This window comes from Phaseolus vulgaris, chromosome 9 (assembly GCF_000499845.2).
Source record: "Phaseolus vulgaris cultivar G19833 chromosome 9, P. vulgaris v2.0, whole genome shotgun sequence".
Lineage (NCBI taxonomy): Eukaryota > Viridiplantae > Streptophyta > Magnoliopsida > Fabales > Fabaceae > Phaseolus > Phaseolus vulgaris.
Genome location: NC_023751.2, coordinates 23,245,116 through 23,263,450, shown reverse-complemented (window position 1 = coordinate 23,263,450; position 18,335 = coordinate 23,245,116). Strand labels below are relative to the sequence as shown.

General features: G+C 34.4%; 1 protein-coding gene across 3 annotated transcripts; it reads left to right on the top strand.

Annotated features, from left to right (window-relative positions):
- The first annotated feature begins 404 nt into the window (after positions 1-404).
- Positions 405-17,432, top strand: LOC137821220 (probable magnesium transporter NIPA6). Of its 3 annotated transcripts, XM_068625707.1 has the most exons (10): positions 405-545; positions 649-735; positions 815-871; positions 1,225-1,315; positions 1,397-1,557; positions 6,466-6,593; positions 6,707-6,844; positions 7,317-7,409; positions 7,517-7,634; positions 16,805-17,432. In XM_068625707.1, the coding sequence occupies exons 3-10, from the start codon at positions 862-864 to the stop codon at positions 16,933-16,935; spliced, it is 870 nt and encodes a 289-aa protein (XP_068481808.1). In that variant the 5' UTR covers positions 405-545; positions 649-735; positions 815-861; the 3' UTR covers positions 16,936-17,432. The 3 variants fall into 3 exon arrangements, with proteins under 3 accessions (XP_068481808.1, XP_068481805.1, XP_068481807.1); XM_068625704.1 differs by having other exon boundaries at positions 467-735; XM_068625706.1 differs by lacking the exon at positions 7,317-7,409 and having other exon boundaries at positions 467-735.
- Positions 17,433-18,335: the final 903 nt, after the last annotated feature.

Here is an 18,335-nt window from a genome sequence, read left to right as displayed (position 1 = left end):
TTCAAAAAAAGTAAATAGTTCATTATGATGAAAGCGAAACAAAATTGCACAATTTACTTAAAAAAAGAAAGAACGTAAACAACACTCCTTTCAAATCATTAAATCTGCAATACCTTTTTTAAAATTAATCATAAAATCTTATAAACTAATTGTTTCAATTAAACAATAGAGGTTTTCATAAAAATATACTTTTAAATAATAATAATAATAATTATTCATATTTTAGATTATTATAAATAATTTATTATTTTAAATAATTCGTTATATTAAAATGAACATAATTTTGTTTAGTAATGGCTTGTGTTATGAGGAAACCAGCTTATACACGGCATAACAGTTGACACTTAAGTTTGCATCATCAATTAAAAATAAATAAAAAACACTTTCTCTCTCTGTTTCTCCCTCCTCCCAAAATGCGTTCAAAATCAAAACCACCCGTCAATTCCACCTCATTGACCAAAGAGGACAGTAAAATAACACAGCGCGTCCCGCCAGAAAACCAAAACGCGAATTTCATCTTCTCTCACTCTCGTTCTTGCATTCTTGTAATTTAAACTCTTATCTAGGGTTTCAAATCACTGTTCATTTTGTTGTCATTTCAATGCACAGAAACCATGTTCTCCACTAATCTCACTGGTTTCGTCTTAGCTATCGTTTCCAGCGCTTTCATCGGCTCCAGCTTCATCATCAAGAAGAAAGGCCTCCAACGTGCCACTCTCAACGGCTCACGTGCCAGTTACCTCTCTCTCTCTCTCACGCACTCGTTTATTGCGCTTTCAGTGCCATTTTCCTCTTCCTAATTCCTCATTTTCAGGTGGCGGCGGCTACGGTTACTTGCTACAACCTCTTTGGTGGCTCGGAATGGTTACCAGTCAGTACCTAGCTAATTTTGTTTACGCTTAATTACATTTTTAGTCACCTAATTGCCTAAATCGTGTGAGTTTGGTATCTCAGGTTTTAATTGTGTCAATCGAGTTCTTCGACATTTTTATCGTTTACAGTTCCATTGGATATTTAACGAAATTAGCTAACGTCACTAATTGGATGAAAAAAGGATGAAGAGAATTGAGAAAACTGGAAGGAGCAATTGACACAGTTAGAAAATTGAGACCGAAATTGTTTGTGATGGACACAAATGTAATTAAGGCTTTTATTTATTTATTTATTTATTTTTTCACTTTCTTTTCTATTCTTCCTGGTTTCAGCTTCGTTTTTGTTTTTTAGTGATTGTAGGAGAGATAGCGAACTTTGTGGCATACGTGTATGCCCCTGCTGTGCTTGTCACACCGCTTGGTGCTTTGAGTATTATTGTTAGGTAAGATAAAATTCTTGCAGATTTTTTATTCTTTTTCTAAATAAACTGGTTAATTTTATTGTTTTGTGTGGGAATGTGTAGTGCTGTCTTGGCGCATTGCATGTTGAACGAGAAGCTGCAGAAAATGGGCATGCTTGGATGTCTTCTGTGCATTGTGGGGTCCACTGAGATTGTGCTCCATGCGCCTCAAGAGAAGTCCCTTACTTCTGTAGATGAAATATGGCAGTTGGCACTTCAACCCGGTATGCAGTTGCCTGTCCAGGTTTTATTGTTTGTATCTGCGATGAAATGCAGATTGTGTGAGGTATAGCGACAGCTAACAATATCATAGCTGGATTTGTTTTCTTACTTGAATAAATGAGGTGGAGAAAGTACCGTGTATTCAACTTACTCTGTTTTTACCTTTTATTGATGTATGTATGTGTGTGTGACACTTACTTGAAACCCTAACCTTAAAGCTTGGTACATACAAAAGAAATAATAATAAAATAACATTACATTTCAATACTCCCTCCAGCTGAAGCATATAGATGATATACACCAAGCTTGGAACATATAAACTGAATCTTAGGTTCTCCTATAGATTTAACTAGAATGTGTGCGAGTTGTTCATTAGAGCTGACAAACTTAGTAATAAGACAATTAATCTCTATATGTTTAGTTCTCTCATGAAACACCGGATTACAGGCAATATGAAGAACTGCCTAATTGAGATAATATAACTTCATATGCTCATTTTCACAAAATTTGAACTCTTGAAGGAGTTGTTTAATCCACACAAGTTTACATATACCTAGGGCCATAGATCTATATTCAGCATATGCACTAATTCAAGCAACAACACTTTGCTTCTTACTTTTCCAAGATATAACTTTCCCTCGAAGGAATACACAATATCTTGTGCTAGATCTCCTCTCAATGGGACAACCAGCCCAATTGGCATCACAATACCCTAAGACTTGAGTATTTACCTTGTTCTCATACAACAATCCTAGTCCTGGATTCCATTTTACTTATTTGAGAACGCGAATCACAACATTTCAATGACCAATATGTGGGTTCTGCATAAATTGACTCACAACTCCCATTGGACAAGAAAGATCATGTCTTTTATAGTGAGATAAATGAGTTTTCCCACCAACTTTCTATATTTCTCAGGGTTTGAGAAAAATTCACCTTGGTCTCATTAACTTTTTGATTTGAGTCCATAAGACTATCGATGAGCTTGCAATTTGTCAGGCCTATCTCCTCCAAAATATCAAGAACATATTTTCTTTGTGAAATAATGACACTTTTTGATTGCGCCACTTCAATACCAAGAAAAAGTTTTTAGATAACTTAGATCGTTGGTCTACAGGCGGTTGAATAAATACTTTTTTTATTGAGCAATTCCAGTGATATCATTTTTTGTAATAACAATATCATCAACATAGACTATAAGAAAAACACACTTCCCAAAAGAAGTATGACAATTAAACATTGAATGATATCTTAAAAAATTTTATAAACAAAATATGGATTATGAATGGATCAAATACCTTTTCCAAGAGCAATAGGTCAAGCATAATTAGAGTCAGGAGAAGGTGAGGAGGATGAAAGATCCATGGTATGAAAATCTGGTGGTGGAGGAATTGTGTCATGAGGATCTTCAGGCAATGGTGAAGGAGTTATTTGTGCCCGATGCTGATAAGTGAGAAGAGGTGGTGGAATAATGTCATCTCATATGCACTTTGAGTTTGAGTTTGAGAGGAAGTAGGAATAATCAACGGATCATAGCATTGTACATGAAGGACATGTTGAATAGATGAACAATGTTCCATGGAGGACAAGAAAAAAGTGTATTCTCAAAGAAGGTAACATCAATAGACATATAATACCTTTTTGTTAAGGGAGAATAACATTTATACTTGAAGATGAGAGTATCCCAAAAAGACACACTTAATATCCTTTGCAGAAAGCTTGTCAAAACCTGGAGAGACATTATGAACAAAACAAGTACACCCAAACACACGAGGAGAGACATGATATAGAGGGTCATTTGGAAAAATTATAGAGTGAGGAACTTTATTTTCAAGAGAGGAAGAAGACATCCTATTGATTAGGAAACAAACAATGAGAAATGTATCTCCCTAATGATGAACAAGAACATTAGTATTCAACATTAGAGAGCGCGCAGTTTCAATAAAATGTCTATTCTTCCTCTATGCTATACCATTTTGTTGTGGAGTGTGAGGACATGTTGACTTATGTAAAGCTCCCTAGGAAGATAAGAATGAAGAAGAATGAAAAAAACGCAATAGAAAAATATTCCTTAGCATTATCACTTATGAGAATTTTAATCATCTTTCAAAATTGGTTCTTAATTTCATTGAAGAAAGACATAAATAAGGATAAAAGTTCATATCTATCTTTCATTAAATAAATTGAAGTACATCGATATAATTAAGGTTACACAATAATTAAAGCTAAAAGAAGTGACACAAATTGGTCCTCAAATATCATAATGAATATTAGAAAGATAGAATTACACCGTGTTTTAGACTTTTTAGGAAAAGAATATCTAATATGTTTTTCTAATTGACAAGATTCACAATTTAAAACTTGAATGTGTTTAAGACTAGGAACCTTCGTCTTCAACTTAGATAAACTTGGGTGGCCCAAATGACCATGCAAAATTTTTAGGGTTGAAGGTGCAAAACTAGATATTGAGGGGCATGGTTTTAGATAATAAAGACCTCGTGACTCGTGTCCTTCTCCAATCAGACGATGGTACCATGTTCCTTTATAGCAAAGGAATTAGCAGTAAATGTTACAATAGTTTAAAGAATGAGTCAATTGACTTAGAGAGATTAAATTGTAAGGATAATGAGGAATGAACAAGACAAAATTTAAATTTAGTAGATGGGTTAAAGAAACTTGGCCAACTCCTTGAGATGCCACTGTGGATCCATTGGCAACAATAACAAGATGAGGAATTTTTGGGGAAGAAATTGAGCTATTAAGAAGTGGACTTTAAGCTTAACTTAACCTTATAAAATCGGCTTATAAGGTGAGGTTTGCACTCACTTATATCCTAAGAAATGATCTTATCTTTAGTTAATGTGAGATTTTCAACACCCTCTCTCACGTCGAGGCTACCAACTCGTGCGTGAGATTATATATTATGGGTGATCTAATAGCGGTCCGATATCAGGTGACCTGACTTTGATATTATATTAAAAAGTGGACTTTAAGTCTAACTCAACCTTATAAAAATCGACTTATAAGATGAGATTTGCAACCACTTATATCCAAAGAAATGTCCTTATCTCTAGTTGACGTGGAATCTCCAACAGGAGGAGAATGAAGTAATATTACTAAAGATATGGTTTAGGGCACCTGAATCAAGAATCTGTTGACTTTGACCTTCCACATATTGAAAAATTGCATGCTGTTGACACACTTGACATTAAGAGGATTGACCAAGATTGATGGATTTCCCAGACTTGTACTTCAAAAATTCTTGGACTCTTCAACAAACGTTTGGATTCTAAATTTTCATATTTAGACATATGAACAACTTTTTTTTGGAGAACAATGCAAGGAATAATAGTTCTCTTGGGTATGACCCATTTTCTTGCAATATGAGCATTGAGGATGCCCATTCTGGCCACCACGTCCTCATTGGTTGTCACGACCTACTCCTCTTCCTTGTGGTTCTACCATTGTTGTTGCTTCAATAACATCAGCTGAGTTTTCATCTTTTAACAAGGTAGGCACTCGAAGAAGTCTAGCAACTAAGTTGTCTGTCGAAGGAATCTGATCACCAACTAAAATTTGGTTATGTATATGATCAAAATCCAAGTGTAGGCTTCTCAGAATTAAGACCATGTAGCTTATCGAGTATTTTTTGTTGATATCCTCCACTGAATCAACCAAAACAAATCTCTTCAATTCTTCTACTGCAGCTACGGGTGACAATGGTCGGGGTGGGTTTGAGTTTGACTATTCCATCTCCATCCCCAAAGAAAAATTTTATTCCCATCCCCATCCTCATCCTCATACCCAACGCGTATGATTTTTTTGTCCCATCCCTTCCATTTGGGAACAGATATACCTGTACCCAACCCCTGACTATTCCAAATATTAATTAAATATTTTTTTATAAAAAATAAAAATCACAACAAATGAAACATGTTATTATCAAATATTCAATATTAAAAAGATACCCATTTTCTTTTCCGCAATGTCAAATATCAAGAAAGAAATTATAATTGTTTAAATATCAAATGAGAGTATCAAATAATAATTAGATAAAGGTCAAACAAGTATAAAAAAAAAGTAAAAATATCAAATGTATAACCTAAAAATAAGTTATGAAACTAAGGACCAAAGAAAAGTTAACACAAGTTTTAGGTTACGTAATAAATTAAAGTTGTATTAGTAATTTAAAACGGAGATGAGTATGAGGACGAAAATGGGTATTGGAACAGGGTGAATATGTACATACCCATACCCATACTCAGTCAATGCTGGGATTTCTCATCAAATTCGGGACGAGTTCAGACAATACCCACGGAACAAGTTCATTTGCCATCTCTAACTACAACTCGAGCCTTTTCTACATGTGAGATAATGTCATGATTGGTCTGTCTGAGAGAAACTACTCTTTGAGTTGCATCAAAGAGACGTTGAATGTCATTAGCAAAAATACTTGCGCTTTTTCCTAAAAGGAAGAACATGTATGAAATGATCTCAGAATTTCTAAGATATTATGTTCAACTGATTGCCTTAAAACTGTGCATAATTGGAAGTCCAGTTTCTGCCACTGAGGTTTTTCTTCATCCGAAATAGCGGTGACATCCTTCTCCAAATGGTCATGGTATCTTTGACCAAGGAACCATAACTCTACGGATGCAGACCAAGATAAATAGTTTTTTCAGTTGAACTTTGTTGTGGTAATAGTAGGAGAGATACTTACTTGAAACCTTAACCCTAACGCTGGGTATATACAAAAGAAATAATGACAAAATAACATTACATTTCAACAGTTATGTATGGCTGATGTTTCTGTTTTCTGTTTTTTCAAAAGAAATAATAATAAAATAACATTACATTACATTTCAACAGTTATGTGTGGATGATGTTTCTGCTTTCTTTTTTTCATCCAGAATTCCTGATGTACACAGCTTCGGTGATTGCTGTTGCGTTCTTTTTGATTTTGTATTGTGCTCCCCGCTATGGCCAGACTAATATCTTAGTTTATGTTGGAATATGCTCCATAATTGGATCCTTAACTGTAAGTCACTCTTTGCACCCTTATCTTTGAAGTTCTAATATAACAGTCGAAAAAATTCAATGCAAGGGTTCACCTTTTCTTTTGCACTTCTGATAGAATGTATTGTTTCTCAGGTCATGAGCATAAAAGCTATTGGCATTGCTATAAGACTTACGATTGAGGGTGCAGACCAGTTTGCTCACGTTCAAACATGGATATTTACGATGGTTGCTATTTCCTGCATCGTTACTCAGTTAAATTATCTTAATATGGTATGTGTCGCTCTTAACATTTGTGTGAACATAATTTTGGAACTTGAACTATAAAGTTAAAGCCTAAGTTTATCCTTTCTCTAGAAGAAATTACATTAATCTCCTGTGTTGGATTTCTCTAGAAGAAATTTATGTTAGAAAGCATTTTAGTTTGTACAAGAAAGGGAATCATACTTTTAAAGGCTTTGTGGCATCTGTTTTCTTCTTCAGCTGCTGCCTATTGTCAACATTCTTGTTTTAAAGTTTTCATCCAAAATATTTGCATATTATTATATCAATTAAAGAAGCATTTTGTTAGTTATGAGCTGATTTAGAAGTTTAAGAAACTTGAACTAGGTCACCATAACTGATAGTATTAAATTCCTGATTCCTAGTTACAAGATTGTTGTTTCCGTGGCATTCAGTGACCATTTTCTTGCTGGTCAGTCTTCAAACTGGGCTTTTGTGTTCACGAACTCTTGCATGACTGCAGGCATTAGATACTTTTAACACAGCAGTTGTTTCTCCGATCTACTATGCCTTGTTCACATCTTTTACAATATTAGCTAGTGCAATCATGTTTAAGGTAGGTATTTCGTTGAAACAAAATGAAAAATGCATTTAAAGAGACATCGTAATGATCAAGTTATTAATTATCTCTTGTATCCTGCTTCTTCTGCTTTTATAATTTAGGACTATTCTGGTCAAAGTGTAAGCAGTATCGCATCAGAGCTATGTGGTTTCATTACTGTTTTATCTGGAACAACTGTATTACACAGCACAAGAGAGCCAGATCCTCCAGTTAACACAGGTAAATCATTGTATTGAGCTGCAATAAAAGATTTTATCAATATTTGGTAGCTGGGCCCGTAATAAAGTCTGATCTGAGGCTAAATTTTATATCATATAAAAAAATGCTCATATGTCATGTTGACTTCTTACTCTATTCTGCCATGAGTAGTTGTTGCCACGGAATAGATACTTTAGTTTTTGTATAAATTATTAGAGTAACTAGCAAGGTTGCCAAATGAAGCTCTTATTTGGGATTGGAAAGGGAGGTGAAAGACATAAATTGCCGGGTAGTAAGATCTTACCTAAAATACAAATCTGTTTCATGAAAAAAATAGTATTTAATGAATATTGATATTGTATTTAAGAAAAACTTTATTTCCACCTTTCTCTCTCTCTCTCTTTTCTTTAGTATTACTTAAATGTAAGAATATATTTGAAATCTTAATTTGAAATCAATAAAAAAGGAGAAAAGTGGAAATGAAAAAGGGAGCACAATATTACATGTCAAAAGGGAAAAGAAAATAGAGAAGAAGAAAAAAAGTTGTAACCCAAAAGAACCCTTTTGAGAAGAAGAACTTGTTTCATTATTTTGAGCATTAAGTAGAGTTGCTCAAATGGAAATTGAGCTAGTTCAATAGAAGTGAAAAAGTGGAGCGAAGAACAAATCTGTTAAGGAACACCTAGAGGGGAAATACTAGTGTAGTAGATGTGAAGCTCACTAAAGTCTCAACAGAGACTGATCCTACGGGAGTCAAAATATGTTTTGTTAAAGAACAAAGAACTCAAAGAACAAGTTGCAAGTCTTGAGGTGAATTCAAAGAGTTCGAGCAGAGGTGGTCGAAAAATGTCACTTAGTGCAAATGGGAGAGAAGAAGGGTTAAGGGGAAAAGCCTAATAAAATGTATTCCCTTCCAAGTTACACAACTTGACTTGTGAATTCACCGACCTAAAACACAAAGAAGCTCAACAATCCTGCTATCGAGCAACTTGGTGATTTTGCTTTGATCCTACGTAGAACAATGATGTATAGAGTTTTTGTTACAGTCATGTAAATTTAGTAGCGGTGGATGTTAGGTTTAATTAGATTGATTATATATGTATGTTATTAGCCTAAAATATGGTAACTTAATTTTTAATTATGTCCTCAATATTTGTAATTATGTTTTGTGCCTTATAGCTTCGCTATAGTCTAAACACACGAAATTCATCTAATGCTCTCTTGTTTCTTGCTCTCTCTCAACATGGTATTAGAGCCTAACAAGAGGTTGATTTTGGGATATCCCAATGATTACACTATTCATCGGAATCTATTTTTTTCCTGTCACTGTTTCTTTACCAGCTGAGAAGTCAATTGTTGGTTGTCGATGGGTGTATATGGTCAAGGTTGGTCCAGACAACAATGTTAATTGACTTAAGGCTTGTCTTGTCGCAAGCTATACTTAAACCTTTGTTAGATTATGGGAGTAATTTTTCTCTTGTTGCCAAAATGTCTTTTATGTGATTATTCCTACCTATTGTTGCCATTCATCATGGCCTCTCACCAATTGGATATCAAGAATATATTTTTACTTAGTGATTAACTCGAGCAAGTCTACATGCAACAACCTTCTTTCTTTGTTGTTTAGGAGGAGTTTTCTAGTCTTGTATATCAATTGTTTATACAACCTCAAACAACAACCTAAAACATGATTCAATTGATTTAGTACTATATTCAACAATTTGGTGTGATTCAGAGCGAGACTACCATGTTATCTTCTATTGCCACCAAGGTTGTCAAACTCGAAAGTCTATATAAACTTGTGGGAGCTCTGTAAACTCGTAAACTCGTAAGAGTTTATTTCATATGAAAAAAAAATCAATAATATAATTAATCAAAATAATTGAAACAAATAAGTGTTTTAAGTGAAGTCCTAATAATAGTAGCAATATTTGTTATTTCATGCTTAAGATGCTCAAGTTTGAATTTAGTTGCCTTAAAATGAACTAAAAGTCTGTTATTTTCTGGGATAAAAGTATACTCTTAGTATTGATATTTAGTGTTGAATGCTTTTATGTACATCTGATTCCATTATTTCCCAATTAAAGACTTTTTTTTTTCATTCTATGATTCACTTTCAGCCTTAGATTAAACTAAGGTCGACCATCAACTGAACGGGTCTAGTTCGGCTAGATTCCAACCTTAGAATAAACTAAGGTTGACTGTTGAATGAACGGGTCTAGCTCGGCTAGATTTCAGCCTTAGATTAAACTAAGGTTGACCATCGACTGAATAGGTTTAGCTCGGCTAGATTCCAGCCTTAGATTAATTGACTAAATGGGTCTAGCTCAACTAGATTCCAACCTTAGAATAAACTAAGATTGACCATCGACTGATCGGGTCTAGCTCGATTAGATTCCAGCCTTATATTAAACTAAGGTTGACCGTCAATGGAGTAAATCAGTTAATATCTGACCATGGAAGCAACAAAACAACGAACATCAAGCAATTGAATGATTAAAATGAACTACATGAGAGTTGAAGGTTGATCTGTTAAGGTATTTAATATTTTCCTACACTTGATATTTTTATGCCTCAAAAATCAATATTTTCGTACGCTCATAGAATGCTTAGGATTTTTCAGACTTTATTTAATGTTTTTTCAAATATTCTGCCTTTAGACGTGCATACTTAATGTTTTCATCTTCTAAGTAAAGATATTGTGATACTTTAAATGATAGAACAAAAACATGGTAATAACACAACATAGAGTATAAGCTTGAAACAAATACTATTAAGCTAAAGACTTAGAAGCTCAGAATGTAACTTGCGGAAAGAAGAAAAGAACACTATTCTTCTTCCACCAGTTGTCCATTTACAACAACCTTACAAGGGTCCATGGCAGAAAGATCCAAATCAGGGCAAAACGATAATAAAGAATATGACCTTAAATTGATCAACACAACTTACATCGTAATTTATTTCTTGTTTTTTTGCTAAATAAACCTCTTTGCCTCGTCTCGACTTGAGGCTGGGGGTTGTGTACCGGTAGTTGGTATGATCTCCTATTAATAAGGAATGTAACTTATCTAAAGTCGGTTATAGGGCCTATTAATTATTAACAAAAGAGATTCAATAAAACTACCCAAAATCTTAGCCAAGAATAAAAGAATATCTACTAGTGGTACTTGAAATAAGTTGAGAAAACACAAACTTTAAAAATTACATAATGTAAGTTAAGATTCAGAAGATAACAGACAACTAACTAGGGCCTATGAAATGCATCTCTCACTATGAGGGGACTCAACTTGAATGCTTTGGTTTGAAGCCATTTAAACTTTGAACCTGGACAGTAGTAAATCAGTTCCTCAAATCTCCATGTAAGGAACATTAGGACATAATGACTTGCATTGTTCAATACATCGAAGGAGTTCCAAGAAAAGGTCTTTTGTACGAAGACAAAGGACACATTTGAGTTGTGGGATATTCTGATTCAAATTGGACAAACTCCCCCATTGATAGAAGGTCCACTTTTGGCTTTTTTATATTTGGCAAAGATAACATTTGCCTCCGGGAAAAATAGAAAGTGAGTGTTGTAGCCTGAGGTTCAAACACTCCTCTTAAATGGCGTGTCCGTGTCGGACACGTATCTGTGAAATGTCTAATTCAAAAAATATTTGTTAGATTTTTTATAATTCTTATACGGTTCTAACACAATTTTAAAAAAGAGAAATACATTCATTTTCTAAAAACTCAAACTTATTGTATAAATTTTTATTACGATTATAAAAATAAGGAACAAATCTTTCGAACCAGCCATGAAAAACATTTTTCTGCTCCAAAAAAAATCTGAAGTATACTTGTGTAGATAAATCCTTATTGTCAATTTATATAATTCATAATTATATAAAATATAGATCTATGTTCTCGTGTCCTACATTTTAGAAATTATACATATCTTCGTGTTCGTGTCCATGTTGTATCAGTGTCTTACTACATAGGTTGTAACTAGGTAGGCAAAGTATCAAGTTATGGCTATATAGCCACTTAGAAGCTTATATGGCTCAAAAATGGAAAGAAAAAGAAATAGATGGAATATATTTCTGAGTTCACTTACAAATGTGATTACAGTCTCTATTTATAGACTGTTTTACAACCTAATTAAAGAAAGAAATAATAGGCAATGAAAGCCAGAAATAATGAGTGTTTAAAGCTTTACAAATCAAATAAAATCAAATCACTAACAAATCTGTCCTAATAAATATAAAATGGAATCTGCACTTAATTATAACATAATTCTCCTGATTATGCAACACTCCCCCTCAAGTTGGTGAATGTATATCTATCATTCCCAACTTGCAAGTAAGATCTTCGAATTGTTTTGTGGGAAGTCCCTTAGTAAACATATCTGCCAATTGGAGTCTTGAAGGGATGTACTCAGTGGCTATAAGACCATCATCCAACTTCTCTTTAATAAAATGTCGGTCTATCTCTACGTGCTTTGTTCGATCATGTTGAACCGGATTGTGTGCAATACTGATAGCGGACTTATTATCACATGCCAAACCCATAGGAGCTTCATATTTTATTTTTAGGTCATCAAGTATGATCTTCATCCATAAGAGTTCACACACCCCTTGAGCCATGGCTCTAAATTCTGCCTCTGCACTTGATCTTGCAACTACATTTTGCTTCTTGCTCCTCCATGTCACCAGATTTCCACCCAAGAACATGCAGTAGCCTGTGGTGGATCTCCTATCAACAATCGATCCTGCATAGTCAGCATCAGTATATACTTTCATGGATAAGTTTTCCCCCTTTTTGAATAGCAATCCTTTTCCTGGAGAGGCTTTTAAGTATTGAATAATTTTATCTACTGCCTGCAAGTGTCTTTCTCTTGGATCATGCATAAATTGACTAACCACACTAACTGCATAGGCTATATCTGGCCTAGTGTGTGAAAGATAAATGAGTTTTCCCACAAGTCTTTGATATTGTGTCTTCTCCACTTTTGGGTTTTCCTCATCATTCCCAATCCTATGATTTTGCTCTATTGGCACTCCAGTGGGCTTACAACCCAACTTACCAATCTCTTTGAGAAGATCAAGGATGTATTTCCTTTGAGAAATAAAGATGCCCTGTCTCGAGTAAGCAACCTCTATCCCAAGGAAGTACTTCAACTTCCCAAGATCCTTCATTTCAAATTGAGCAGCTAGTCTCTCCCTCAAATTTTGTTTTTCAATCTCATCATCACCTGTAATAATCATATCATCTACATAGACCAAAAGTAGAGTGAGTTTACCATTCTGAGAATGTTTTATAAACAGAGTATGGTCACCTTGGCTTTGTCGGTACCCTAAAGATACCATAGCTTGAGTAAACCTTCCAAACCAAGCACGAGGTGATTGTTTAAGACCATATAGGGCCTTCTTAAGTCTGCACGCCTTATTCCCTTCATTAACAATACCATAACCAGGTGGAATCTCCATGTATACTTCTTCCTCCAAGCTTCCATGCAAGAAGGCATTTTTAACATCAAATTGATGCATTGCCCAACCAAAGTGTGCTGCCAGGGAGAGAATAATCCTGACGGTATTCATTTTTGCCACTGGAGCAAAAGTCTCCTCATAATCGATCCCATAGGTTTGAGTGTACCCTTTTGCAACCAACCTTGCTTTATACCGATCCAGTGTGCCATCAGACTTATACTTAATTGTGTATATCCACCTACAACCCACTGCTTTCTTATCTTTTGGTCTCTCTACAATCTCCCAAGTCTCATTCCTTTCTAACGCGCTCATTTCTTCATTCATGGCTCGAATCCAGTTCTCATCTTTTAAGGCTTCTTGTACCGATGAAGGGATTTTGATAGAATCAATAGCTGAAAGAAAACTCTGGTGCTGCATAGAAAGTTTTTCTGTAGACACAAATTGGGATATAGGATATTTGGCACAAGATCTTTTTTCTTTTCTCAAGGCAATAGGTAAATCATTTAGGTTAGGTTCAAAAGCAGTATGTTCGACCAGGACGGGTTCTTGTTGCCTTCGCTGATATTGTTTTCCAAAATATTTGTCTTCATTATTCTTCTCTGGTAATGATGTTGGTGCAGGGTCTTTGTCATCCTCCCTAAGAACGAAATCCTGCAACAAAGGAAAAGGTGGCAACTCAAGGTCCTCAACTTCTTGAATACTCTCCCCCTGACGCTGAGAACTAGGAAAGAAAGACTCTGTTTCATGGAAGGTGACATCTTTAGAAATATACACTTTACGACTTTGAGGATGATAACATTTGTATCCCTTTTTGTTAGGGGCATAACCTAGGAAGACACATTTGATGGCACGAGGATCTAACTTACCCCGATAAGGACTATGAACATGGACAAAAGCAGGACAACCAAAGACACGATTCTGAAGACTATTCAACATGGGAATAGAAGGATAGAATGTGGTCATAACCTGAATAGGAGTAACACCCTCTAGAACCCGAGAGGGTAATCTATTAATCAAATAAGTGGCAGTCAAGACTGCTTCCCCCCAGTAAGATCTAGGAACAGATGTTTGGAAAAGTAAAGCTCGAGTAACCTCAAGGAGATGACGATTTTTCCTTTCAGCAACCCCATTTTGTTGAGGAGTGTCCACACAGGTTAATTCATGAACAACTCCATTTTCCTCAAGGAACTTGGAAAGGTTTTGGTTCACATATTCTCTTCCATTATCAGAACGCAATCTCTTAATTGGACTTTCAAATTGTGTTTGAATCATTCTGTAAAACTTTACAAACAAGTGAAAAACTTCAGACTTATCTTTCATGAGGAATATCCAAGTAACCCGAGTACAATCATCAATAAATGAAACAAACCATTTTGCACCTGAGATATTAGGAATAGATGAAGGTCCCCATACATCTGAATGAATAAGATCAAAAGGTTTAGAACTTTTATTACCATTGGGAGGAAAAGTTGTCTGATGGTGTTTAGCAAACTGACAAACATCACAATGAAATGACTCAGCAGACACTTTTGTAAATAAAACAGGAAATAAGGACTTTAGGGTACTAAATGGAGGATGACCAAGACGTCTGTGTTGAAGCCATATCTGAGAGGATGACCAAGATTCACGACCTTGCTGAAGATTAGAAGTGTGTGCCTGTAGTCTAACACCCTTTTTACTTTCTTCATGCTGTAAATAATATAACCCGCCCTGTTCTTTAGCAATTCCAATAGTCTTCCCCGTGGCAAGATCCTGAAAAACACAATGGGAAGGGAAAAATACCACTGCACAATTTAAATCTTGGGTAATTTTTTGAATAGACAAGAGGTTATTGGATAGTTTGGGAACATGAAGCACATTTTTTAAAGGAAATGAAGGTTGAAGGTGAATGTTACCACGACCATTAATGGGGGTAGTGGAACCATTAGCAACAGTAATATATGGCTTACCGGATAAAGTAGTGTAGGATGAAAAAAAAGAGGAATGAGGTGTCATATGATCAGTAGCACCAGAGTCTATAATCCAGATATTTTCAGTACTAGAAGCATTAAAGGATAAAAAACTAGAACTCTTACCACTCATAGTAAAGGAACAATAGCTAGATGGCTTACTAAGGGAGTCCATGAGAGTTCAAAACCAACTTTTTTCAGATTGGCAAAATTTGATCCTGTTCACGCACAAAAAAAAAAAAATCCGCCGGAAAAATTTTCCGGTGGCGGTTTCCGGCGGTCGGCGGCGGTTTCCGGCGAGCAGTGGCAGTTCCGGCGAGCGGTGCAGTTTCCGGCGAGCGACGGCAGTGGTGGTCGGTGGTGGTGGTCAGCGGTGGCCAATGGCGGTGGCAGTAACGGTCAATGGTGCAAGGTGGTGGTGGTGGTCAATGGAGAAAGGATAAGGAAAATAGAAAGTTGCAGCAATGAAGGCTGTCCAAAAAAAATAAAAAAAATAATTACAGCAATAAAGGCTGTCAAGGAAAATGATTACAGCAATGACGGCTGTCAAGGAAAATGATTACAGCAATGAAGGCTAAAAAAATTGCGGAAGCAGAGTCTCCTAGATCAGGAGCTCTGATACCAAGTGGAAAGAAAAAGAAATAGATGAAATATATTTCTGAGTTCACTTACAAATGTGATTACAGTCTCTATTTATAGACTGTTTTACAACCTAATTAAAGAAAGAAATAATAGGCAATGAAAGCCAGAAATAATGAGTGTTTAAAGCTTTACAAATCAAATAAAATCAAAAATCACTAACAAATCTGTCCTAATAAATATAAAATGGAATCTGCACTTAATTATAACATAATTCTCCTGATTATGCAACAAAGTTGTTTCAAGAACTAAAGTTTGGGAGTTTTACACAATTGTAACTTATATGTGAAACATTGAAGTTGATTGTCATTTTGTCAAAGAGAAAGTGATATTCAAGGAAATATCTACTAGTTTTGTCAATTCTCATGATCAACTAGTATATATATTCACTAAGTCACTAGGAGTCGGCTGATCAATCATATGTGTAACAAACATGGTCCATATAACCTATATCTCTAGCTTGAGGGGAGTGTTGCAATCTAATTAACAGGGGAGATAACATAATTATAAAAGAGTCAATAGTCACTTTACTACAACAAATATTGACATATTTCATTTTTAGTACAATAAGAAAAAAAAACTACAATCTTAGTACAATAACTCTAATTCTGTTAGTTTTTGTATACTAAGACTATAAATTTTTTTTATTGTATTAAAAATGAAATTTGATAATACCTGTTGTACTGAAAGGACCATTTACCATTATAAAATATTCAGTTACCCTTATTTTGGACTTATAATATAAATATAGAATCAATCTAATTAATCCTAATATCATTAGTTATTATATCTATAAGATTCTAATAGCAAGTATCAAGTGGGGTGGCCGCATAAATTATGTATACACATGCAATGACAAACAAGTTCTGCTTTGAAAATAAAGGTGCATTCAAAGGAGGTTAAACCAGAAAATGTTTGTGTCGAGGGCACATAGACAGCATTGACAAACTAAGATTTGTTTACATTACTTTAACATGTTTTGACTATGAGATTGGAATTTGTTTACTAGTTTATAGGTTTATTTAAAGTTGAGTTTAGAAGCTAATGTTGTTTTTCAGAAATCCATATTCTATTAATTTCCCTCTCCCTTCTGAGCAACCTGGGAGATACTGCCTAATTATTCTACAACATGCAGATTTATATAGTCCCTTATCTCCGAAAGTATCGTGGTATTCCCAAGGCAATGGTGAACCTTGGAAACAGAAGGAGGAAGAGGAATCACCCTTTAATTTAATTACAGTTATCCGGCAAGATCATTTCAAGTAATGCAGAATTCTTAGACTGTTAGAAAGATGTTAGATCTGTCTGTCGTTATATTGCCATTAAGACAGGGACTCGCATTTTTCTCGTTCAGAGCTCTTGGGACTTACTCAGCAAACTTATGTAAATTAAGCAATTGAAATGTGGCAAAGTGTGCGGTTTGGCTCTAACCCCATCTATTTCATTTAGCAAGATTCAAAGACAATCACATTGTGCAGGCGAGACGGTATAGTGCTCTCTTCTTGAGTGTTGTTCATTAGTTAGTATCATATGAAATGAAATCTTGATTCCTATCTTATAGGACATGTATATTTGAGTTTGCCGCAGCGGCGACACCATGATTATCTAGTTTTGCATTGTTCCCCCCTCTTCTATTTATTTCCCCAATTCTATTACTTCTGGTCCCCTCCATTAATTTATCTTTACAATGTGAAACATAGTTATGTATATAGATTAGTGTAATATAATTTTCATTATTTAATTAGAAGACCTTATTGTAGGTATATGAGTATGGATATCTATAATGTCCTGCAGTTGGAAGTTCATCTTTGCTTGGAAATTGTTACTGTTCTGAGCCATAACAAAGATACTTCGGCTTAAATTGTTTGTCCAAATAGATAAAAAACGTATTTGTCAGATATGTTAGTGATAAGTTTAAGCTAATATGTTATTGAGTTTAAATAAAACTAAACAATACTAATTTTTGTTTTCATTATTGTCCAATCATGATTATTATAATACTCAATAGAAAATTGTTTAGTTTTATAATAGTCATTTTAAAAGTCACACTAAAATATTTTCTATTGATTTATGACGCAAAAGTTGATCTTGATAATATACGAAAATTAAATTATATATTTGTTTGAATCGTAATAAACATTTAAATCTTAATTAGGAAAATTGCTTATGTTTGTACTAATTATTTTAAAATCATATTTAAAATAGTTTTTAGTTGACCAAATTTGGTTATGTATGTCATGATATTACAAATAAAAAAGCTTAACATATAATTCGTAATTGTAGAGTAATCAAACCACCCATGGGCTAATATTACTCTAGCAAAAACTTAAAAAGGAATTTTAAAATAAAATGAAAACTTTGGTAGTTAGCTAAAAGTAATTTCGTACTAAGTTTTAATGTCAATAGTTCTCGAGCTTTGAACTAGACTTGTACCATTAAATATTGAATGGTTATTGTGAGATATAAATGAATTTTATAACAACAACCTATAATCATTAGTAACTTATAATCTATTTAAGGTCTGGTTTATATGTTTTAAATATAATATTAAACAAATAATTATTGTCTGATTTATGAGCCTTAAATATTATATTAAATGAACCGTTATTGGTCTAAATGTATCCTGTTGTAATTGACTACAAGCTTCTAGAAATTAGGTCAAATGT

Excerpts from the sequence above, each read along its gene's own strand:
- LOC137821220 (XM_068625704.1), top strand. The coding sequence starts at position 615 with ATGTTCTCCACTAATCTCACTGGTTTCGTCTTAGCTATCGTTTCCAGC. Across the intron at positions 736-814 it reads TCTCAACGGCTCACGTGCCA|GTGGCGGCGGCTACGGTTAC; the intron begins GTTACCTCTCTC and ends CCTCATTTTCAG. Across the intron at positions 6,845-7,316 it reads AGTTAAATTATCTTAATATG|GCATTAGATACTTTTAACAC; the intron begins GTATGTGTCGCT and ends GCATGACTGCAG.